We start from the raw sequence: 24,565 nt of genomic DNA, 5'->3' as shown, positions 1-24,565 counted from the left end.
AGAAGAACAAAGGATTGGAAATAAACTTTTATTACAAAACAAATCTCATTCTTTTATGAACTTTAAAGAACACATGTACCAGAAAATACAAAGAACAAGTACAAAACAGAGTATTGCTGCTGAACAGAACTGGTCGAGATCAGGAGACAGGCCTCAGGAAAGTGGTCGTGGGAGGTGTGAAAGAAGTTATCTGTCTGTTGACGTCTTTAGCCCTCACAAAGTGAGTACAACAGCTCAATCTGCTCAGCATACTCAAACATAGGTCTATGAGACAAAAGAGCTTTGAGTCACGTCAATGTGGCCACAAATAACCTCGGCTGGGTCATACTCATCAATTACATTACAACATGTGGACACGTTTCCAACACCTCATCTGAGTGTTTACTTAAGCCAGTGTTTCCCAAAGACTGGGTCGCAGGAGATTTTATTTGGGTCGATTTTTGTTGTCTAATAGGCCTAACTTATTCCATTTAGCCAGGAAAGCTATCAGTTTTCTATTAGGATATAGTTTGTTTACCACAGTCACGGCCCTCTGTACAATTTTGCATTTAGAATAGCTCTGAGCGAACACGTCGCACAGGGGACAGCCTGGACATCTCACTCTGAAATGAAACATTTCTGTGGGGCGCCGGCCATGGACCTCACAGTTGCATAATGCAAGAGACATGAATCAGCCTATTTGCACAAACATTAACAGACACCAGCTCTTCAACTTGACTGATTAAAATCTAGTCAACTAAAGCAGACATCCGTATACCGGACATGGCGATTCAATTTGCGTTATAGGCTGTAGATAGTTTCAATTGTAGATGCACTCTTTAAAGTTAATAGCAACCTCCTCACATTCCTTATTATTTTGGATTTAAAACACTCAACAGTGCATTATATTAGGCTACAATTTAAATGGAAATTTTAAACGCTATTATTTCCTCTCGTTTTCCACCTCGCAAACTCTATAGGCTACAGTAAAGGCGCATTATCTTTTGACTATTGCACAAAAGCTCTTGTTTTCTGTGATTTCACATTGTTACAACATAGCTTGTCACAACATCAATACACACCTTGATATACGGCCTACAAACAAACGTTTAACTCCAGAGGAAAATGCGGATTCAACTTTCCAAATAAAGAAACCTCCACAAATAGGCTACAATATAACGACTTGAGTTACTTGCTATGTTTACATAGGAATTGACAGGGTTATGGATCCATTTGTCTGCAACGCAGCGTAGCCTACAACATCACTCTTTAGAAATACAGGAACAGCTTACTATGCTGAAGAGTGACGACTGCGTAGCATGCAAGAATACACCCAAGAAAAGTTTGAGAACCTGTGGCCTAAAACAATATGGTTGCATGCAGGTTGCATGTTAGATCTGAAGTGAAATGGGTCGCGATGGTCTGTCATTTTTAAAAAGTGGGTCCCCAGAAAAAAAGTTTGGGAAACACTGACTTAAGCAATGAGCCCCGAGAGGCTGTAGGTTACACTGAATTTAGAACAGCTAAGGGGTGTTGTTAGGCACGGCGCGGTAACGGTCAAATAACTGTTGCTATAAATACCTGGCAAAGTTTCATAAAGTCACAGCAATTCTTCCGCCAAGAAATATATTTCCTCTATCTGAAAGGTTGCCAAGCAACATTGAGACGCAGATACTTTAACTTTAGTATCAAGTTATGGTAGCACAGTAATATAGAACGAAATGCGGTCAAGGTGTATGTTTATGCTGTAATTTCCAACGGCACAATCAAGGACCGGAACTATCAGTTTTAGAAAATACTATCAATGTCAGGAAATGTTATTCAGAACTATAGTAAGAATAAAATACAATGAGCTATGAATCCTTCAATGAGCATGGGCCATTCAGTAGGTACACTGGCCCAGGAGATAAAACAGAAGGGGTCCTCAGCGATACAGGTGCATTTCGTATTTCGTGATCTCAAAGGTGTCACTCACCGTCCAGGGGTCTCCAGGATCAAAGGAATGTTGTCCAGCAGAGGCTCATTCACTATCTCGCGGAATGCTTGAAGGCCTATCTGGCCACGCCCGATATCTTCATGCCGGTCAAGATGACAACCCAGTTTACCTATCAGGTGTCATTTAAGGACATATGTGCACACTAAATGGCATTTTTTTACAATACTACCAAGGATTCTCATCTCACATAAAATGAGAAAGAGTTAAATAATTGAAACTACTGCTGAGTAAATTCAATCATATTCAACAAAATCATTACTCTACATTCCCTAATTAACTAATCAGTGTTTACACCATTTTCCTTAGTAGCCACACTGAAACTGGAACAATGGCCAGTCATTCATAGACATTTATAACAATATCTCAACTTTCCTTCTGAGAGATACTTTTAATAATTATATTAGATACTAGAGCTCACCTTTGGAGTCATTGAGATGGAAAGCTCGGAGGTACTGCAGTCCCACCAACTTGTCAAACTCCTCCAACATGACCTTCACCCCACCAGACACCGATATGTCATATCCTGTGTTGAACCAAAGAATATACAATATTCAAGAAGTAAACATCATTATACATTTTCCCAAATCAATTCAGTTTACCAAAGCTAGTAGATTTACCTTCATTGTGATTAATGATTTACATGTATGTTGGTTTATTTTCAGTAAATCTCCGTGTAAAATGTTGTATCATTTTATCAATATCATTCAAATGTAATCATTTTATTCAAATGCCACAATCAACTACTGCTATCTCACCTGCTGCAAAAGCATGGCATGTGTCCAAGCACACCCCAACCCGTGACTGATCGCGTACCCGGTCAATTATACCCTTCAGCTCACTGAACTGACCTCCAATGGTGCTGCCCTGACCACTCATATTCTCCAGCACTGAGAGGGATACAGAGGTGAGAGGAAGGAGAGAGACAGATGCAGGGAGATGTAGGGTGGTGCAGAGAGGCGGGGGTGTGAGGGAGGCGGGGGTGTGAGAGTCAAGAAAAGAACAAAACAAGATGACAGAACAAACAGTTGTTCCTCCGCGCTTCTGTAATTAACTATCTGGTGCGTCAACGGGAGAGGACTTATTGTAGCAAGAGAGAGGAGTTTTACCGGAGCAACACAGATGTATAAACTTCGGTTACACATCTGTGTTGCTCCGGTAAAACGCCTCTCTCAAGATGACAGAACCTCAGTGTGGAATCAAAGAATGTTAGAGAGGGCCAAACAGTGCAATGAAAAAGAATTAAAAAAAACATGCTTCATTCTCTGCAATGGTTTGTATTTCCTTGTTTAAACAGTATGTTGGAAAATAAAAAAGTAATGTCATTAGCAGTTGCCACAGTAATAAAGCATAATAAAGCCATGCAAAGTAGGAGAACACAGGCTGCTGTTTGTACCTGTGATGACAGAAGGGATTTGTTGGTGAGCGTGGTTTATGGCCTGTGCGATCCTGTCCAAGCACTGCTCCGTGCTGGTTCCCATGGAGGCCCCTGGGTGCAGGTTAAACTGAGTGAGTCCCAGAGCAGTGCATCTGCTCAGCTCATCCACCAGCATGGCCTGGCTCTTCTCAAACACATCTGAAGGGCAGGGAAGCCAGGAAGAGGAAAGAAGACAAATTTAAGGCAATATCAATGTGACAATGTAACATTTACAGTCTGCCAAAACACACTAGTTTCCTCATTAACATTTGATACGTTCATCGTGATGCACAATATCCCCTTCACATAATTTATTTTTCTTTAAGAGAATGTGCCAAAGTAGCACATCCCATTTCATTCTCTCAGCATGTTAAACCTCTACTTTCCCACCAGCCCACTTAATATTCGTCAACATAATTATGCTGGATCTACACTCAAAGTTAAGGAGGCTATACAATTCAGTTTAATGCAATGATGATTGAGAAAAAAAAAAATCAAGATCAGTCAAGATATGATGACACCTTGCTTGGGTGAGCCACAGTTCATCAGATAGGACCCATGTGGCAGGATGTGGTTTGGGTTGAAGCCATGGGTACTGCATGCCTCCTGAAATCTGACAGCTGCTGCACTGTCCAGCGGGGGTCTTTTCCAGGAGCGCTGAGATCCCAGGAACAGGGCAAAACTGCGGCCCTTCATTTCCACACTGGCTTCCACAGCTTTCCATATACCTCCTGCAGGGTGACAAACATTTGTCTCATGAAACATTTAAACATAGATTCATTAATAAATAGAGTAGGCCTAAACACAAAACAGATCCAGTCAAACAACTTTATCTTGGGCACTTCCAGATAGCCTACTGAAGTGGTGGACAAAAGACTTGATGAACCTTAACATAAAAAGGACACAAATTATGGCTTTATTAAAGGAAACAGATTCATTGTTGTATTTCCTAAGAACAGTAGCCATGTTACCTGATATCGAAACGTGCGCTCCAATGTACTTGTTCCTTATTCCTTCTCTCGCTTTCGTGTTTCCTTTGCTACAGTGCTCCAAGGGCTCACCTCCACCTGATTCATCTGGCCTCTCTGTGTTGGTCTCCGTGTCTGCCTTTCTTTTCCTCTCCTCTCTCTTTTTCGGTCCCATCTCTGTCTGTGTCCGTGGAACAAGGATAACACTGTTAGATGTTACACATCCTGTCACAAGGTTTTAGACCAGATTTGATTTGAGAGAGATCTGCTAACAGTATGTGAGAACTGTTGTGTCCCTCGGTTAGCGCACGGCTGACGTAAATTAGCCTGACTAAAGTAGACTTATTGAACTCCACACAGCTAAATCCGATTGCAAACCGAGTCTTCCATGCACATACCCCTGGTGCAAGTTCCATGCACCCTACTTTCAAGAACAACAGACCCAAAGTCTTAGCCTTGAAATCTAGACGCACCCTAGCGGCAGCAAAGTACATTTGCTTCCAGGGCTACCAAAGTCTCTCACCGACGCCATGAGTCATGGCAAAAGGCATCCTACCCAGATAGCAAGGTGACATTGATATGCTGTTGATTTTCCATCCAAATCATCATTTTGGTTGAGATTGAAATCTCAATGGTAAATAGACATTGAATCAGCATTACAATCCTGACAAAAACCTGACAGTGCATGAATATCGATAAGAGAGATATCGAAACAACATCGGTTTATAGCTTATGTTGCCATAATCGATAGAGGATCGATGCATAGTTCACTAAAAGATATTGAAAAGTCATGGATTTATGGTTGGCTGGGAAATCTTAACGTGGTGATTGAAAAGTAGTGGATTTATAGTTGACCGCGTGACGACGTTTGAACTGTCCGGCGGGAGATCACTTTCAGGCAACAGTTCAGTCAGACCAACTGGGGTGTTCAGCTTGTCAAGTTCACCACTCCTCCTTAATGGTAAGCAAGCATTTATTTATCAAACGATAATGTTTTATTGTAAAAGTGTACTACATTAAATTCGGTCATGTTTACAGTCTATGTACATCGTACTGTCTAACTTACTAACTCATTCAAATGCTTGGGTCAACTAACGTTAGGCTAGCTAACTTTACGTGCTGATGTCAAATTAATGTTTTAGGTTAACTTATGTTAGCACTATGGCAGTTCATCATAATGTTAGGTTAACGTTACTCGGCAGTCTGATTTATAAGTAGGGCCTACCTTAGTTGTCAGTATGTTACAGTTTATTATTCTAATGAATCATGATAAATAAAATATGAAGTACCGGTAACGTTAGCTTCTAGGCTACTGTCAAAATTATAGGCTGAAGATGTGCTGCTGGTTAACGTGGAGATTTAGCTACATTTATGTAACTCTGCGTGATCATATTTTTGTGAGTTTAATAGGCTAACTTTAGCAATACTGATATAAGTTAACTTTAAGTCATATCTGACTATCTGCTATCATTAACCGTTCATTGGGCAGCAAAATTGTTCGGACGAACAGAGCTTCCCGAATGGCTGGTGCTGCAAGCAAACACGGCATGTTCAATGACCTCACCCTGCTTGCGAAACTGAATTATTCTAACACTATCTTCAGCCTGGCATTTTGACTTATAAGTAGCCTTCAGTTTCAGTTGAACATATTTATCTAACACTGTCTATCTCTTTTTCTTCTGTTTCTGTTAGGTGCTGCTTCACTGTGCTACTGGATGGTGGAGGAGGGCTGACTGAACAGGGTGGTCTATGGATGCTATACTGAATGGATGGCAGGGAAGCACAACACACGTGAATTTCTAAATGAAGAAGAGTGAATAAATGGACTTGATTTTCAAACTGATAACAAGTTGTCAATGGTTATTTATGCACGATTGTGTAGCCTAAACCAGAAATACCTAGGCCTAGTCAAATTTGTCCTGGCTGTAGATAAAGCAGGATATGAATTTCCCAATATTTTTCCAGATTAATAGTGGTTTACTGAGGTTTAATATCAATTGAAATACCATTGAAATCGCATTGATCTTTAGTTTGGTTGTAATTTCAACGTTGTTTCAATATTCATTTTAATTGAAATACCATTGGAATTCCGTTGATCTGTAGTTGGAATTTCAACATTGCTTCAATATTAATAGAGGGTGCAAAATGTTATAGAATCAATGTTAAAGTGCGATGTTGATTCAATGATTTAACATTGACAAAATAATGTTGATTTAACATAGATTCAATGAGTAATTGTTATCTGGGTACAGCGCCACCCAGTTGTCAAGCGCCACTCTCTCTCTCTGGCGCTTTATGATTTTAATGTCAAACATATCATTGAATAATCTGACACATTTCAGTTAAACTACTGCAGAAACATTGATGTTGATAATGCAATAACGGTAACTTTAATGTGGCTGTAACTTGCGTATCCTTTTTTTTTTTTATCTCATGAGAGAAAAATAAAATAAGCTTGTTTTCGAGCAGGTTGTAGCCTCACTATTATTTACGAGTCATTTGAATTTTTGTTCAACCTCTGTTCAGGCATGCATACATGAGCAGGCTATGGTTGCTTGACAATGCGATTACATACCACGGCACCACATGGTGTTGTCTGAAATGGATTTTATGGCCATTCATATTTGAAATATGACGTCATTGTGTAGACAGCCTTTGGCAACCGCACAGCTACGGGTGACATGTCAATATTTGTAATGTTAATTACATGAAATCAACATAATACAATTTGAACAATCTGTGTAGTCATGCCACGTTGTACTAACAAATTCCAATGTCTGGCAATTTAATAGTCACTATACTTTTAATACTGAAGGTCAAAAATCTCCCTACCCTCTTCCGTCAGAGTTACTAGCTGGTCAGACTCACTATTCACCGAGCAGCAAAATGGCCGACAGTCAAGCAACTGACTTTTCAGCGCTTTAAAAACGAAGATTCTGCTTGTTTGGTTTACATAATCTATTACATATTTCGGTTACAGATCAGCATTTAAGGGGGGGTATTTTCTTTATTATCTGTATAGTTATTTGCGCTTTGGTTAAGTATTGTGTTTCACATAGCCTCGAATGCCTCAAAAGCTAAAATTTCGCACTGAAGCACTTTAGCTAGCAGGCTAGCTAGCTATATTTCATATGTAATTCCTACGGTGAGTAATTCATTTGTTTACATATTAAATGTAAGTTGTAGGATTATGAGTGCTTTTTGTAGTTGTTGTATTGTAGCATGCATGAAATGTAATTATAGGTCGTTTTCTCGTTCTGTACGTCGTGCCTCGAAATTATTCCGTCGACATCTGTGCTAAGTTAACGTTAGGGGAGAAACCTTAACGTAACGATATAGCTAACGTTAGCTAGCTAACGTTAATGTTACCTTATTAGCTTGTTGGCTGTGTTTCAGATCTTGTATCTGAGTGTCTGTGAGGGTTTCATATCGTTATGTCGTCAGTATTGTGCATCCTTAGTCATATACACGGTGCATGTATTTCGTTGTCATAAAGAGCTCAATTTGTTCATACTGGGTGGATGAGACTGCTAACAGGGTTGCAAGTTGTGTGGCTAACATTTGTGCCAGTTAAACCTGCTGGTTCGAAAGCTGCCTTGAAATTTACTAACGTTAGCTATTGCTGGCAGCAGGCTAACATTGCCTTGCTTTGGGAATGTAGCTACACTCGCGCTTAGCTAGCTAGGATTTTACCTGATAAAACTGTAACGTCAACGTCGCCTTGGTCGTGTTTGCTCCATAGACGCCCAGTATTAGAATCAAGGTAGCTGGTATGCATGATCTTAAGCTTATTTGAAGTTAATGGATTCCATAATGTTGCTTAATTAACTTGACATTAATTGTTAGCTAGCTAAGTGCAACACCATCTTGTTCTCTGGTTCGATACAAACGTGAAAGGGTAGCTAGAGTTTGGTAAAATATTGGTTGTCGCAGTTTCATTTTAAGTAACGTTAGTCGATCACACCTAGATTAACGTTAGCAGACTAAAAAGATATAAACACATACGTTGTCCTGACGCTGTAACGCTTATCATAGTGGTCAACGTTACAACTAGTGATAGGTTGTATGATTCAGAATATCCCCTGCAAGGTAACGTTACTGTAATATTGCAGGTGTTCAGCTGGTGCACTGGTACATGTAGGGTTGCAATGGTAGCTGGTAGAATGTAGACGGTATATGTGGCATCAACGACAACAAGACCTATTTACATGAGGATTGGTAAATTCCATATAGTTTTCAACCCGATGAAGCTGTATTTAGAGTACATATGGAAAAGGGTGATGTGTGACTGGGCCATGCGTTGCATAGACTGTTGTAAGGTGGTGAACCATATCCAGAGATTAATTTGACACAGGAGTCATTCATATAATGTGGAAAATCACCCATAACGTTGTAGAGGAGTTGCTTAATAATTAGCCATTTATGTGAGGATGTGTGATTGCAGTAATGCTATTTTTCAGGCGTGGTTTGCAGTGTCGGTATACTGTATTGTAATTGTGATCCACTTTCTTTGCTAATCAATCATTGTTCATGCTAATGGTATGCATGTGCTTAGTCTGAGGTTAAGATTTCCATATAAATGGTTTAGGTTATTGCAATCAGTTGTGTTTTTCCATTCTGTTTTTTGATAGTAATAGGCTGCCTTTCCCCTCAGAAAGGAGCCACTGGAAAGGGAACAGCAGTTCATGGAAGACAAGAAAAGGAAGAAAGAAGATAAAAGGAAAAGGGAAACCTCACAGAAGGTAACCACGGTTACCCTGCCTTACTTGTTTGCTATCTTGGCTAGAACACTAATTTCATTTTGCATACGTGTGTCATGCTTCCATATCATGCACAATCTCTTTGATAGAAACCTATCTATTGCATTTTGAGATTTTGATTCTGTGACCAATTAATATGTGGATGTCATGCAATAGTCAGACAGATGTTCATAAACGAGTAGCTTGATATTTTCTGCGTCATCCTATTTTATCCTTGTGAAAAGCAAGTGAAGAGTTGGAGAGTGCTAGACAGTGGCGTTCACTGCATGAGAAGCAGATCTGCTGGAATTGTTTGTCATGTGCTTATTCAGTTTTTAACGATGAACCATTACAATCTTTGGTAGGTATGTAATATAGTATGATGTATAATGGTGGATGACACATGTAAGAATCATTATATATTTTCCTCTTCTTTCAGGTTGCTGAGCAAAAAAACAAAGGTAAGACAGGTCTGACATTCTCCATGTTTGTACCTTTTGATCATCTAGTGATCATCTTGGACAAGTTGGTGGTTTTCACAGTTGCTCATCCTCACTTTCTCCTCTCTGTCCAGTGCCAGAATTGACCAAGCTCCCATCCGCCCCATCTCCTGCCACCTCTAACTCGGCGTCTCCCAGCCCTGGCCCGGTCCCCTCGGCATCCGCCTCCACTGCCACCGCGGCTGCTAGCGGCGCCCCCTCCCAGGGTGGGAACAATGCTAAGCGGCAGGCGGTGGCCAACGGACAGCCCGCCCCCGGCACCCAGGCCCCCCAGCGTTACATGCCCCGCGAAGTGCCCCCTCGATTCCGTTGCCAGCAGGACCACAAAGTGCTACTGAAGAGGGGCCAGACACCACTGCCCTCCATGCTGAAGGGGGGAGGCGACAGCGGGGGAGACAGCCCCAGTTCAACAGTAGCTGCTGCATCAGGTGAGGCCTTACGGCATGCGTCAGCCATTCGCTGTGGTACAATGCAGGCATAGCAGACTCCATTCATGGACTAGGCAATACCCCAAAAGGCGGATAGGCACAGTGCACCTAATCAGTCAGTACAGCTTTGGTCAGTGATTTGTTGGTGAATAGGAAATTATGATGTAGTTGCGAATAATGGTGTGACTATGTCAATCTGAATGAAAGTCTTCAAAGCTTTAGTTGGGACTTCTCCTGATTTGTCATGCCTTGCATGTTCCTGTGTCAGTTAGTATGCTGTATGAAGCAGACCTGTTTGAAACTGTCCGGCAGCGTCACTGCTTACACAACCTTTGAGCTTAAAATTTGTTTGTACTTGACAGACATGCAATGCCTTTATGAAAAGTTCCATCTCCCCATTAGCAATTCATTTTACTGCCACTGAAAGTTTTCAGTGTTGTTTTTGCAAGGGTCATGTTTGTACTCATGGTTGTCCTCCATTTTGTCTCCTCTTCAGATTCCAGCCAGGGCTCTGTGGGTCCCGCTGCTCCCTCACTGCCCCACACTTCATCCTCCTCATCAATCGCTGCTTCTTCTACTACTACTTCTTCAAATTATGCAAATTCCACGTGGGGGGCCAGCTCTGGCAGCCAGCCCCTCTCTCAGGGCAGGGAGAAGGTGATAGTGGACAGGTCAGACCTGGAGGAGTGGCCCAGCATCTCTGCGGCGGACGGAGGGGCGCGTGGTGGAGATGCGGGGCCGCCGGGGGGCCTCGAGGGCGGCGGGATGCCGAACTGCAGTGCCTCGTGGGGCGAGCGGCACCTCCAGCAGCAGAAGCAGGCCATGGGAGCTGGGGTTGGCGGAGGGAAAGGCGGCGAGTCTGGCAGCCCTTCTCCACCTTCCAACGCCTCCAACTCACCCAATGAATGTATGCAGTCCGGCGGCACCGCCTGGGGCTCTTCCTCCCAGGGAGCCGAGGGAGGGAATGCAGTAGCGGCCGGCTCGTCGGCGTTATCGTCGATGCCCCCCTTATCCAAAGCCTCCTCGCTCCCGGGGACCGCGGACGGCTCCCTCGGCGTCGGCGGCGGGATTCCTGGTGCCAACTTCAACCCCAATGCCAACCCTTCGGCCTGGCCAGCCCTGGTGCAGGATGGGACCGCCGGGTCAGCTGCAAGTGAGGGTGGGCCCTCTTCCCACCTCCTCCAAAGCTCGACGGCGTCGTCGGACTCGTCGTTATCGTCTGCCAACGCCCCCTCCGCGGGTCACGCGCCTCTTTCTGTGAATCTAGCCTCTCATCAGCAGACACTGCACCCTCTTCACCAAATGCAATCCAGAGACAGAGAGCCATCCTGCGGGGAGTGGGGTGGCGCAGCGCCACTGGAGCCAGGAGCAGGACCAAAAAACGCGGAGGAGGGCGACATGGACTGTGGAGGCGGCGGAGGGCCGGGGAGCGACCCCTCGGGGGCGTCTTCATCTGCATCGTCCTCCTCCACCACCTCATCCTCGTGGAGGACGCAGCCTTTCCCCGCAAACAACTCCAAAACGGGTGCCTCAAGGACTGACCCATGGGAAGGGGGAGCGGGCCCCGGGGGGAACCCAGTCTCTGGCGAGGTGGGGGGCAACTCCTGGGGCTACAGCGGCGGTAGCGGGGCGGACAGCCGAGGTGGGGCGTCAGGGGGCTGGGGAGCAGGGAGCGGCGGCAGTTGTCAGGCCCCCAGCGGGGTATCTCAGGGAGCGTGGGGCGGGGTAGGCGAGTGGGGGGGCAACGGGAGCACGGGAGGAGGAGGAGGAGGAGGAGGCGGCAGTGTGGGAGGTGCCGGCGTCGTGGGCAATCCCCGCGGCTCGAGCAGCAACAGCAGCAGCAGCAGCAGCCGGGGCAGCGTGGGCCATCCGGCCACCTCGTCGTCTTCTGCGGCGTCTGCCACGACACGAGCATGGGACAATCAGAAAGGAAGCGGTGGCGGCAGCGGAGGCAGCGGTGATGCTGCCGAACAAGGGGAGTGGGGAGGCGCAGGCAGAGGTGGCGGTACCTCTTCGTCCAGCGGTGGGGGCAACTCCAGGAGTGGCGGTAGTGGAGGCGTTGGCGGCAGTGGCGGTGGCCCACACAATCAGCACCACCACCACGGCCACCGCCACACTTATCAGCCCCCCACCGTCGAAGTGGCCTTAGAGACCATGCTCAGCCGGTCTGACCTGGACCCCCGCGTCCTCTCCAACTCCGGCTGGGGCCAAACGCAAATCCGGCAGAATGTGGCATGGGACCTGGAGAGTGTGAAGAGCAGCAGCAGCAGCAGCAGCAGCACTGTTAGCGGAGGCACCAGGGGAGTGCGGTCTTCCTCTTCCTCGATGTCGTCCGCAGCAGCCTCAGCTGGCCTGTACTCCGGTCCCGCTGGCTCATCGACTACTGATCCGATGGCGTCGTCCTCCATGATGCCTCCCAACGCCGCCCTGAACCCGGGCTCGAACCAGGGCTCTTCTGCTGTGTCGCCCAGGGACGGCTGGGACAGCGGCAGCGGCGGCAGCAGCAGCAGCAGCAGCAGTGCCTCGCAGTCAGCACGCGGTCCTCCGCCAAATAGCAGTATCCAAAACCCTGGCGTCTCACAATCCGGTGGCATGGGAGGAGGACAGGGGAAGGCCTTGGGAGGAGGCTGGGGCGCGGCGGCCCCGACGGAAAGCCAAGGGAAAGGCTGGGGCAACGAGGGGCAGGAGTGGAGGGAGCAGAGAGGAGGAGGGGGGGGAGGTGGAGGAGGAGGGTGGGGAGATTTTGGTCAACAGGGTAACTCGGCGAGAGGTGGTACCAGTGGTGGAGGCTGGGGAGGAGGTCAGGAAGAGAAAGGGACGGGAGGTTGGAAGGAGGTGGGCGGCAGGGACGGCAGCTGGGGACAAACGGGAGGCAACGGAGCAGGTGGGGACTGGGGTGGAGAGCGTGAGGCCAAGTCGGGCACCAGTGGGTGGGGGGATGGGAAGGGAGACGGGGCGGGTGTGGATGGGGACGGCGGTGCTTGGGGTAGCTGGGACGGCGGAGCACCCCGGAGAGCGTGGGGAGCGGGCGGTTCGGGCGGGACGGGAGGCGGAGGCGTAGCAGGCGGAGGAGACATGGGCGGCAAAGCTCACCAAGGCTGGGGTGGGAAAATGCAGCCATCGCAGATGCCAAACAGCCAGGCGGCCCCTCTCAAGGGCCCAGGGCCACAACAGCAGCAGCAGCAACAATCACAGCCCCAGCCCCAGCAGCAGCAGCAGCAGCAGCAGGCACAGGCGCTGGATCCAGGGGCCATGCAAGGGGGCTGGGGCCATCCAGGTCCCCAGGCTCACAGCCAAAGTTTGGGTTGGACCTCCGGGCCCGTCCCTCAGGTGCCCGGCGGGGTCAAAGAAGTTTCTGAGCCTAGTGGCTGGGAGGAGCCCTCGCCCCAGTCCATCAGCAGGAAGCTGGAGATCGACGACGGCACGTCCGCCTGGGGCGATCCCAAAAACTACAACTACAAGAGTGTCAATCTGTGGGACAAGAACGGAGCCCCCTCTGGTCAGCCGACGCAAGGCCCGTCTCCACAACAACAGCAGCAGCAACAACAACAACAACAGCAGCAGCAGCAGCAGCAGCAGCAGCAACAACAACAACAGCAGCAGCAGCAGCAGCAGCAGCAGCTGCCGCCGCCGCCACAGCAGCAGTTGCCAGGGCCAGCGGCAATGCAACAGCCACCAGTGAGGCCATCTGGGAACAGAGACATGAGCCTCTCACACACATCCAACAAGCCTCCTCAAATGGGTGAGGGGAAAATATATTGGAATGTGTAGTGTTTTGGATAGAAGGTGACAAACACTGATTCAGAATAGGACTAGGAATGGTAAATCTAATATTTAATATGGTCCAGTACAAACTGGGAGTACTCTGCTTTGTCTCATGAGAAATGCACTGTTAACTCTGCTGTGCATCTCGGTAGAAGGACAGTGATTGTGAATTATTGTCCTGCTTCGCTTGTAGTTGCTGATTTTTCTAGTTTCATCCTTGTTTAAACTCCCTCTGTCAGTGCGTGCGAGTTCCCTGGTGTGTCTGTTAACACACAGGCTGTTTTGTTTTTGTGTGTCGTCTCTAGCGCCCTCTGGTTGGGGGAGCGCTGCCTCTCCCTCCAGCCCCTGCGTGGACAACGGCACGGCCGCCTGGGGGAAGCCCATTGACGCGCCTACTGGCTGGGGTGAACCGGACGACTCGGGCAAGACCTCAGGCTGGGGCAACCCTCCCACTAATCCCATCAAACCTGGTGAGACGGGTGGCGTCAATTTTTTTTTATTTGGGATGTTTATTTGGATGGTTTTGTGGTTTGTGGATGTCTGTGCATTACACCGCTTTATCACAGAAAAAAATAGCAAGAAGTTGTAAATAAACATTTGTAACCATTTTTTTTTTTTTTAGAAAAAGCATTGACTGCTTTTTTAAGAGTATTTATTGATATTTTATTACTAGTGTGAAATGTCAAAGGGATCCTAATTTCTAAGCATCCCAGGAGTCTGTGTAATCTGCTGGTCTACTGTGGTCTTAACTGCATGTGGTTGCTGTTTGTTCTGCCCTCAGGTCCAAAGTCTATGCAAGAAGGTTGGGGCGAGGGAGAGAGCTCGGTGAGCGCCTCACGCCACTCCAGCTGGGAAGACGAGGAGGAGAGCGGCGGCGTGTGGAACAGCACCGGCTCCCAGGGCAGCAGCTCCTCCTACAGCTCCAGCGGCTGGGGCCAGGGCCACGCCGCCAAGAAGGTCAGCAAGGTACGAGCCACAGCGTTGGTCAAGCACCAGAGGCAGCTCATCAAGGCCTTTGGCACAGGAAACCGCTCTGGAAGAGCTGCTACATGCAGCTTATGAGGCTGATTGCATGTAGAGTAGTTCTGATTATTAGTTTAGGGTGCAGAGTACTTCTGCTGATTGGCATGTACAACGATGATTGGACCAAACCTACTGCATGATATCATGAATTTGTTTTATGAACTTGCTCAGTCATGCCCCATTTACACAAGTTTCAGCATACAAAAGTGAGGTGTGTTTTTTTTTTTTTTTTTTTTTTTCTTTCTCCTGCTCGGCCCTGCTGGCTCTTGATGCTGGCCAGTTGTTTATGACTTTTTGTGTTTGTGCCGCAGGGCCCCATGAAAAGTGGAGGTGGAGACTCTTGGATGAATCCCATGACCAGGCAGTTTTCCAACATGGGCTTGCTGGTAAGACACGTTCGTTATGGCCCATATTTTAAAATAATCACTCAAGTAGTTTATTCGTTTTATCAGTTTTGAAAACGGTGAAGCTTCATTCTGCGCTTTTAGTGCAAAGCATGGCATTCATTTTGTTTGCATTTAGCAAATAGTATATACTTTTAAAAAGAAAGGCAGTTAAACTGAAAACAGTATAAAGCAAAATATTATAAAAAAGAGATTGATTTCAACGAGCCATCAGACTGACCCGCACTTGTCTTCCTTTGCTACCAGGGTGAGGACCCCAGCAGTCGGACCAGCCTAGACCTGGCCCCCGGTCCCCCCCAGGAGAAGAAGATGGACGCCGAGAGGAGAGGGATGAATCTGAACGACTACAACGGGGACCTGCGTAAAGCAGGCCGAACTGGTGCTGGAGGAGGTGGACTAGTCTTCCGTTCGCCCAATTCCAAAGATGTGGGGCCTGTTGAGACTGGACCCTACTGTGATAAGGTAGTTAAAAAAGGAACTTTGTTTTCACTTCCTTTGTGTACTAGTCACCGCTCCCTTTTGCTCTTTACTGCCATTTTTTACCTTTCTTATAACAAGCCTTGACTGCTGACTGTTTTATAGCAGTAGACATTGCCTTTCATCAGGCACTATGGCTGTTTTCATTAGGGTCCTTACTCTCCTTCTACATGATACGAGTGGTACAGGCCCAAACTTGAACTCTGCCGTAAAAACAAAGGGCAGCACACTGACGTGTAGGTTGTAATCGTTTTGGCAGGGCTCAGGGTATAAAGATTTTTCACCGTCGCTGGTTCTCTTAATATCCCTTCAGTGCCCTCTTATGTCTCATCTCTCTCCACTCCATCAATTTACCATATGGGTCCTCATTTCCTCTACAATCATTTGTCTGTACCCTCTGTCTGTCGCAGATTGGAGGTCATAACATGTTTGGTAGTGCAAGTGGGATGGCCCAGTCCAGGCACCAGCCAGGTGTGCCACCCATAAACCCGACCCCGGGGATACGAGCGCAAGTGCCTCATCAGTTCCTGTCACCTCAGGTAGGTCTGATGTGGTACTTGCATGAAATTATGCATGACAAATCTTTCCCTTTTGTTGCATGAGACCGCATAGACTCTCAGCAGCTCTGTTGTAGATAAAGCTGTACGTGCTGGGGCTATACATATCTGGTTCATTAGTTGCAATTAATTACGGTCTGATGGCACGTATTGATTGAGTGCCCTTGAAATCAGAGAGGAATTAGTATAATTTTGTTGGGCGGGAAATGTGTAGCGCCACTGGAGGATTGTGTTTTCCACATTGATGAACAGCGATGTTGTGCGCTCTTGTCTCCCAGGTGCCAGGTGCGTCCGTACTGAAGCAGATGCCACCTCCGAGCAGCGGAGTGGGCGTGGGAGGGGTGGGCGCCGGCGTGTTCCCCCCTCAACTCTCCCCCCAGCACATCGCCATGCTGAGCAGCATCTACCCCCCTCACATCCAGTTCCAGCTGGTGAGACACACACACACACACAGAAAGAGAGAGATACACAGACAACCGCACCCATACACAGATACAGACAACCACACCCACTGCCACAAACTAATACTGACAAAATATCAATACAAGTTCATCCATTTAGTTCAGCTATAATTTCGCCCATTAAAACTTAATAGTGTGATGACTCATACCTAATTAATTTTAGGGTCATTGGGCCTAACACAAGGCCAAGACAAGGGCTGTATTATTTTGTGTAGACTTGGGAAGGCTCCTGAGGATGTGTCAGGCCATGCTGTGGTGATGTGTGCTGGGGGTTTCTCGGCATGTTTCTGTCTGCAGCCTGTCAGTCTAGCTCTGTCACGTTGTCACGCCGCTGATGACTCACCATCTGTTTCTCTGCTCTTATCTCGACCTCTCTGCGCCTCTCTCACTTTCCTTTCTTTTTCACTGTTTGCGCTCTTCCTGAATCTCCTCTCCTTGTCTCTTTGCTTTCGCTTTGTTTTCACCTTGTCTCATCTGTACATTTAATCTAAATCTTGGGTGCCCCATTCCTTCTTGTCTGTCTCGTTTTCTTATCCTTATGATTGTCTGCTCTGCGTTCTCTTTGGCCTCCACCTACTCACTTTTTTACTTTCACTTTTTCATCTCACATCTTCCCCCACTGGCTTGACCTCACTTTCAATGGTTCCTGCCACCCCGCTCTCTCTCTGAATGCCAATATCCTTCTCTCTCTCGCTCTCTCTCTTGCTCTCTCTCGCTCTCTCTCTCTCTCATATCATTGCTTCTTTTCTTCTCCCAATACCAATTTCTTTTTCCACTACCATCTCACTTCATTCTCGTCCACTCTCACTCCTCCTCCACAAATCTATCTTTATCCTTCCTTTTCAATTTCTTTTTATCTTTTACCTTCCCTTTCACCGTCTCTACATTACCCCACCACCCCCACCTCATCTTTTTCTTTCCCTCTCTCTCTCTCTTTCTCTCTCAGGCCTGTCAGCTGCTACTGCAGCAGCAGCCTCAACAGCAGCAGCAGCAACAACAACAGCAGCAACAACAGCAGCAGCAGCTGCTGCAGAACCAGAGGAAGTTCCCCCAGAATGTGCGGCAGCAGGCTGACCCTCAGCAGGTAGGTGTTACATACAACCAATTTCCTTTGTTCTGCCTCTCTTTTGTTTGAATTAATTTGCAAAGGTGTGTGTGTGTAGTGTATATGTTAGTTTTCTGATGTGATCATTTCTTGTGTGTAGATTGCCCGGATCATGGCTGTGCTCCAACAGCAGCGACAGCAGCAGCAGCAGGTGGGAGGCACGGGCGTGGGCTCCAAACTCTCCCCGTCTCATCTGGGAGGTGGGGGCCCCAAGATGCCCATGTCCGACTCCATGCACCACCCCGGACTGGGGAGCTCCGTGGCTGACATGCACCCAAAAGCACAGGGGCCGTACTCCGGTGAGTGAGACTGTCCACCATCTTCTCATGTGCTGGGGAATGGGCTTCGTTTACTGTGCACTGTGCACTTCATGAGGTGCGATGTGTTGGTTTATCGCCCGGAAGTGTTGAGCTGCTGAAGCAGCACCCTCTGTAAAATGGGAAGAAGGAGACAGTCTTGAATTTACTGTAGCTGTATTTTTGGCACATTTCCTGGAGATGAGAAGGAGCAGTATATAGGATGACAAACAGTCCCGTCTTAGAAGGTGGCACCTTCATCAGTGTAATGATTACAGCCTTGTCCAAGTAAGACAGAGCGCAACAGTAGGCCTAATGCACGGTGCTTACCTATTCACAGTGCAGAGTTAGAGCAAGCCTTCCGTTGTTGCCACATTCTCAACCTCAGTGCGAACCAGCAGACAGTGTGATTTTGCACACTGTATTGTTGCATGTCACATGGACATGTATTATATATGCTTTCCTTTGGTTACTCTTGCTGCTGATACAAAGCCATATTTGTGATCCAGCACAGTAGAATATGTTAAATAAAAAAAAACTCTGAAAGTTGGGGAAAAAAACAATTAGTTACAGCTCTATTAAATGATAAATGATGTGAATGATTGTATATATGTTAATGTGTCATCTCTATTCTTTTCCGTCCTGTTACGCCTGCAGGCTTTAGCTCTGGGATGAACTTGTCGGGTCTGGAGCTGGGCTCCATGGTGGGGGGTGGGGGAGGGCTGAAGGACCCGGCCGCCCAGCAGTCCCGCTTCAAGTGGATGATGGAGGGCCACTCCCCAGCCCCCTCCCCTCCAGACAGCGCTTTAAAGAACGGTAAGGACAATCATCCAAAGTCTGATCTCCCATAGGGTGAATCATAGTTGAAACGCAGAGTGTAAAATGAACATTTTTTTCAGGTTACTGTACATTTTGGACAAGTGTCCAGCATTGTATTTTTCTTAGCAACATTTAATGTGTCGACTGTAAACATTTCTGAGGCTTACAAGAATTCATAGCTTTTGGATATGAACCAAACCATAAACCATTTGCAGTTGTCTTGTCATGTATGGAGCTGGGCAGTTGTCTGCTGCAAACTCTAATTAACATGTATATTAAATGTTAATATAATGTATGCAATAATATAATTATGTCAATACAATAATATTTGTCCTCCATCAGGGCCCATTTCTGCTCCCATGAAGGCGAGAGGAGGCTCCCCCTATTCCCCCTACGAGCTCCTGGGCAACGACGGCTTGGGGGTGCCCCCACAAGGTGCCTCGGATAACTGGCATCGAACCCCTGGAAAGACTGGCACCAAGGCTGGCACATCCAGCTGGCCTCCAGGTGAGGGAACATCTACTAGGCTCTTAGATTGGGTTGCACCCACAGTTAGACCAGAAAGGGAATAAAATTAGCCATTCACTTTTTCTTGATTTTGTTAATGGTATTTATGTTTGATTTTGTTTTTCATAACCCACATTTCACTGATGCACTGTGCAAATAAAATTACATTGCGCTTTCATGACATTTTTAAATCCCCTTGTGTCAGCAGCAGTGTTTCCTGAATAAGAAACTTCATAGTCAGTCAAGATAGTCAGTTGTCAGCGCAAACTACTCATATTTAATGAGCTAATTACAGCATTGGTGCATCAGCTCCTCACAGCAACTTCACCGCTCCGTCTGTCTTTCCCTCCCCTTCCAGAGTTCCAGCCCGGCGTGCCGTGGAAGGGCATCCCAAGCGTCGACCCTGAATCTGACCCCTACATGACCCCCGGGGGCATGCTGAGTTCAGCCGCAGCACACAGCCTGAACGACACTGAGCACCAACTACTGAGAGACAACACGGGTACTAAAAACAGCTCGGGGCCGCCTGTGGCGTAACGTTACTGAGAGACGAGAGTTCTCGGGAGCTCGCTCTCTCTCCCCCCCCATCTGGACAGAGTGGTCACAGTCAGCCCATGTGTTTTTGATTGGAGGACTGTACACAATGCACAGTTGTTGCGTACGGAGTGACTCACGTTTAATGACTTCCAGGAATAGCTTTCGTTTTCATTATGAGATGATCTCAGATGTTTTAGTTAGTAAGGAGCGTCATAATGTTCAGCCAGGCTGAAGGGCTTGCCATTTCTCATGTGTATAATGAGTGCTTGTCAGGTTAGCGCGTCATTGGTGATCTAATTCCCCTCCTCTAATTCTGTCTGCTGCCTCCAGAATCAACCCCCTCCCTCAACACCTTGTTGCCTTCACCTGGTGCCTGGCCTTACAGTGCCTCAGAGAGCCCCCTCAACAACGCACACAACCCAGGTACCGCTGCACACACGCTAACCATTTTATGGAGTTTCCAGGGCTCCTAAAGTGTTTCCCAATCAGAATTATGTCACTTCCTTTCTGTTGAGGAATTTATTAATTTATTCTCCTAGTCATTCTCATTTTTATTCTCTGCATATCTGATTTGTACAATAATAATGAACAGTTGTGGTCTGTTCATTGGTCAGTTGCTATTCTAATGTTTTAATGTGGGAGAGTAAAAGTGAAGAGTCCCTGCATCTCTCTCTTTCAGCTAAATACCCAGAGTACAAGCCCAGCTGGCCCCCGGAGCCCATAGGACACAAGTGGAAGACCAACCGCCACAGCCCTCAGCTGCCACGCCCACCCCCAGGACTGGGCTCCCATCAGAAGCAGCCCTCCATGTCCCCGTGGGCGGGAGGAGGAGGAGGAGGAGGAGGCCCGCGATTGAACAGGGGCTGGGGTGGCGCTGGCAACAGCCAAGAAACCAGATATGGGCCTGGTAATGCTAAACACACTCTCACACACACACACACACACACACACACACACACACCCCTACTGAGATCCATTCCAGACTTGCACTTCCACTTCTGTGCTGCAAACCTATGCTGTCTTGTCCTGTTGAAATATTCATCAGACTAAATGCACCCACTCCTGCCCTGCTGAAACAGCAGCTTTTGGCTCAGATCATCGCCCTGTGAGCAGCTGTGGCGCTCACATCATCATTCACCACCGCTGCCAATGAGGGAGTGGCTAGTTTGTGCCCAGTGCATGCTAATCTTGTCTTTCTTTTTCTCTCTCTCTCTCTTTCTCTCTCTCTCTCTCTCTCTCTCTCTCTCTCTGTCTGTCTGCCCTCCAAGCAGGTTCTATGGCGTGGAGTGACGGGCCCTCCAGAGGAAGCTGCTGGCTGCTGCTGAGTAACCTCACCCCTCAGGTAGGCCATCTGAGGTCAGGGCAGACCAGGCCAGACAGACGCACACAGACCGGGAGGAGTGGAGCCAGTGTAGCATGACATATTTGAACTTGGTTTAGAGGGAACTGGAAAATTATTATAAATTATGACATTTGTAAACTCAGAACCTAGAGTATTGTTCTGTTAATAGTATTGATTTAAAATGTAGCTTAGGTTTGGTTTCCAGAGTTAAAGGATCCTGTTGTTTTTGTGGTTTTGGCATGATCAAGCACGATTAGGTCACTCTAGGAACACTTTTGCTTGTCAGTGTGATTGATGATGTGATTACTTCGGGAGCTCTGACGGTGCATGCCTCCTCCTTTCTCTCCCCCTCTCCACCGCTCTCTCTCCTCTCCTCCCTCTCCCTCTACTGCTCTCTCCTCTCCTTTCTCTTCCCCTCTCCACCGCTCTCTCTCCTCTCCTCTCCCCCCTTCTCTCTCTCCCTCTCTACTGCTCTCTCCTCTCTCTCCCCCTCTCCACCGCTCTCTCTCCCCTCCTCTCTCTCCCTCTCTACCTCTCTCTCTCCTCTCTCTCCCCCTCTCCACCGCTCTCTCTCCTCTCCTCTCTTAATTGTCTCAGATCGACGGTTCCACCCTACGCACCATCTGCATGCAGCACGGGCCCCTGTTGACCTTCCACCTCGGCCTGACCCAGGGCAGCGCTCTGATCCGCTACAGCTCCCGGCAGGAGGCAGCCAAGGCCCAGAGTGCACTGCACATGTGAGTGGCTCCACGGCTCTCTCTCCCTCCACACGCCTCCTGCCTCTAAGCCACTGGCATAACAGGCCCGCAGTTGCCAGGTCACCCTGAAAATGACTGAAGGGATCAGCAGTTTGGCAACGCTGCTTACTTGATTTATGTCACACAATTAAATTGGCTGTATTTTTTGGCATACATGTTTGTTGCAGTGTATGTCTGAAAACATGGACAGGACAGCTGTTTTTTTTTTTCCCTGAAAACAAATAAAACTTTCAGGATATATAAGGTTTGCCATCAATTCTTAGCAAACAGGCTCCTTAGTGTAATTACGATGTCAGAGGGCTGACCATATTGTTGCTTTGTTTTCCACAGGTGTGTCCTGGGCAACACCACCATCCTGGCAGAGTTTGTGAGTGAGGAGGACGTGGCTCGTTACTTCGCACATTCCCAGGCCAGCGCCGGCGGGAGCGGAAATGTGGCCGCCGGCTCCTCGGGGGCTCCCGGTTCGGCCGGCTCCGGCAGCACGTCAGTCGGGATCTCTGGTGCGGAGCGCGACCGAGCCGGAGGCGGCAGCAATGGGGGATCGGTAGCGGTGGGACAGGGGGGCAACGGCGGTGTGGGGACTGTAGCCGGAGGCGCGGGGGTGGCGCCCGGCTCCGGCTGGCAGAGTTTGGACGGTACGGGTGGCTCGCCAGACGCTGCCTCCTCCTCTTCCTCCTCCAGCCAGGGAGCGGGCCTGAGCATCTTCGCCCAGTGGAGCAACAACAGCGCCGGAGGAGGAGGAGGAGGCGGCGGGGGGGTGGAGGCAGGCCGGGCCCAGGGCCTGTGGGGAGGGATGCCCTCAGGGTACCAGAGCAGCCTGTGGGGGTCCCCCGCCATGGACGACCGGCACCAGATGAGCAGCCCGGCCGCCCTGCTACCTGGAGACCTGCTCGGAGGAGGGGCCGACTCGATCTGACTGAAAAATCCCACTTACTAACACACACACTCACACATACATGCATACATGGACATATACATTGTTACACACGGCATTTACATACAGTACATGCATACATGCACAGATACATTATTGCACACAGCATTTACAATCACCATATTTACACACACACACACACACATACACACACAAACAACTTAAATGCATACATACGTATACAGTTCTTTATACATTCATGCACACACAGTTGATATGAATTCAGTGAAAAACCATGATACCTAGACCCATAAGTGCATCAGTACCAAACAGCATCACACCAACACGCACCCACATAAATACATAAATACATGCATACACTTTTCATTCATAGTTACATTCAATTGCATTCTCTCACTTACAGGCACACACAGTCTGCCAGCATACACTTGCACATCCGTACACACAGGCCTAGACATTGACATATGCACTGTGGCAAGCACTCACCAGTGCAGCTAAATATCCCTCACTCTGACACACACTCTCTCTTGAAGCACTCAAGGACAAACACTTTCCTTTCAGAAAGCAAAAACAGTCCAGGTTATAGCTTGCTTTAAACACAGAGAAATGTAATCCTTTAAAAAGAACACATGCATCCTCAGAACAGAGCAGTTCATCCTAAAGCCCCATTACAAAAGACAGGAATGGGGAGGGAGCTCTTAAAACACTGGCCATAGAGGTGTACACTGTCAAACTTTTGTCTGGAGCAGGTGGGGATTATAAATATTGCTGACATGCATAACACACACACACACATACGTGCATTTAAATACACACATATACACACACACACACGTACATTCACACTTACACCTTTTACCCTTAAATGAAGACTTCAGCGGCAAGACTTGAACCGACAACAACAAAAAAAAGTGAAATCAGTTGGACTCTCAGACTCAACTGGATGAATCCTTAATCTTGAGTTTCTGTAGACACACACCCTGCATACTGAGACAGTCACTCAGGCATGCACTGTAAAGAAAAGAAAAAAAGAAAAAAAAAACACTCATACAAACGATAGCGTACCAATATGCATCATTTGGATGTTGTTCTGTGATTTTTGGACACACCGCATTGCAGGATAATTTAATGATGTTACAGCTCTTTACTCGAAAAACGAACATACCAAACACTTCACCCTTCCTAAGACACACACTGTTCTAATGTTTGACAAAAAAATCAAAACTGTATCTTGTTGTCTTCTTATTTTTGGTTTGTTTGTTTTCAATGTTGGACAGTGGCATCCAGAAATGTCTTATATTTCCTTCAGATGCTGACCTCGTATATTTTTTGTTTGTTTTTGTTTTTATTTCGTACTCAATCAAGTTTATTGTCATAAAAAGACTATGATCATTTGGCTGTGTAGCTGTATAAGGTGCCCTTCTGCCTATGTGTGCATGACAAGTGGAACAAGTCAGAAGAGAGTGCATTTTTGGATGCGTCTGTGTGTTGGGGTGTCTGCCTATGTCACTGATGGGGGTGGAATTGGGGGGGGGCGTTGTATGGGCGTAGGGTGGGGTGGGAGATGAGTTGTGTTGGTTGAAGTGGGGGGTGGG

General features: G+C 47.4%; 2 protein-coding genes across 6 annotated transcripts; one reads left to right on the top strand and one right to left on the bottom strand.

The window, feature by feature from the left end:
- Positions 1 to 14: 14 nt before the first annotated feature.
- On the bottom strand, positions 15 to 8,119 carry LOC143137947 (putative endonuclease 4). The gene is made up of 8 exons (XM_076298316.1): positions 8,051 to 8,119; positions 4,361 to 4,538; positions 3,911 to 4,120; positions 3,369 to 3,548; positions 2,731 to 2,862; positions 2,394 to 2,498; positions 1,955 to 2,084; positions 15 to 264 (listed from the first exon to the last, which is right to left on the bottom strand). The coding sequence occupies exons 2-8, from the start codon at positions 4,530 to 4,532 to the stop codon at positions 207 to 209; spliced, it is 987 nt and encodes a 328-aa protein (XP_076154431.1). The 5' UTR covers positions 4,533 to 4,538; positions 8,051 to 8,119; the 3' UTR covers positions 15 to 206.
- Positions 7,214 to 24,483, top strand: tnrc6ba (trinucleotide repeat containing adaptor 6Ba). 5 transcript variants are annotated; one of them, XM_076298292.1, is made up of 21 exons: positions 7,214 to 7,502; positions 9,012 to 9,099; positions 9,536 to 9,557; positions 9,671 to 10,024; positions 10,521 to 13,766; positions 14,095 to 14,259; positions 14,571 to 14,746; positions 15,124 to 15,198; positions 15,463 to 15,678; positions 16,104 to 16,232; positions 16,529 to 16,681; positions 17,658 to 17,795; positions 17,917 to 18,115; positions 18,770 to 18,928; positions 19,274 to 19,438; positions 19,797 to 19,940; positions 20,306 to 20,398; positions 20,655 to 20,882; positions 21,247 to 21,317; positions 21,915 to 22,054; positions 22,406 to 24,483. In XM_076298292.1, exons 2-21 carry the CDS (start codon positions 9,043 to 9,045, stop codon positions 22,989 to 22,991), a joined length of 6,516 nt encoding a protein of 2,171 aa, XP_076154407.1. In that variant the 5' UTR covers positions 7,214 to 7,502; positions 9,012 to 9,042; the 3' UTR covers positions 22,992 to 24,483. The 5 variants fall into 5 exon arrangements, with proteins under 5 accessions (XP_076154407.1, XP_076154406.1, XP_076154405.1 ...); XM_076298291.1 differs by having other exon boundaries at positions 21,244 to 21,317; XM_076298290.1 differs by having other exon boundaries at positions 14,571 to 14,755.
- Positions 24,484 to 24,565: the final 82 nt, after the last annotated feature.

The sequence above is a fragment of the Alosa pseudoharengus genome, unplaced genomic scaffold (assembly GCF_046254945.1).
Source record: "Alosa pseudoharengus isolate Yale_2024_CS ecotype anadromous, Long Island Sound unplaced genomic scaffold, YU_APseudo_1.1 YU_APseudo_1.1_scf_21, whole genome shotgun sequence".
Taxonomy (NCBI): Eukaryota; Metazoa; Chordata; class Actinopteri; order Clupeiformes; family Clupeidae; genus Alosa; species Alosa pseudoharengus.
The sequence above is the reverse complement of the archived record's forward strand: the minus strand, read 5'-3'. Positions and strand labels throughout refer to the sequence as shown.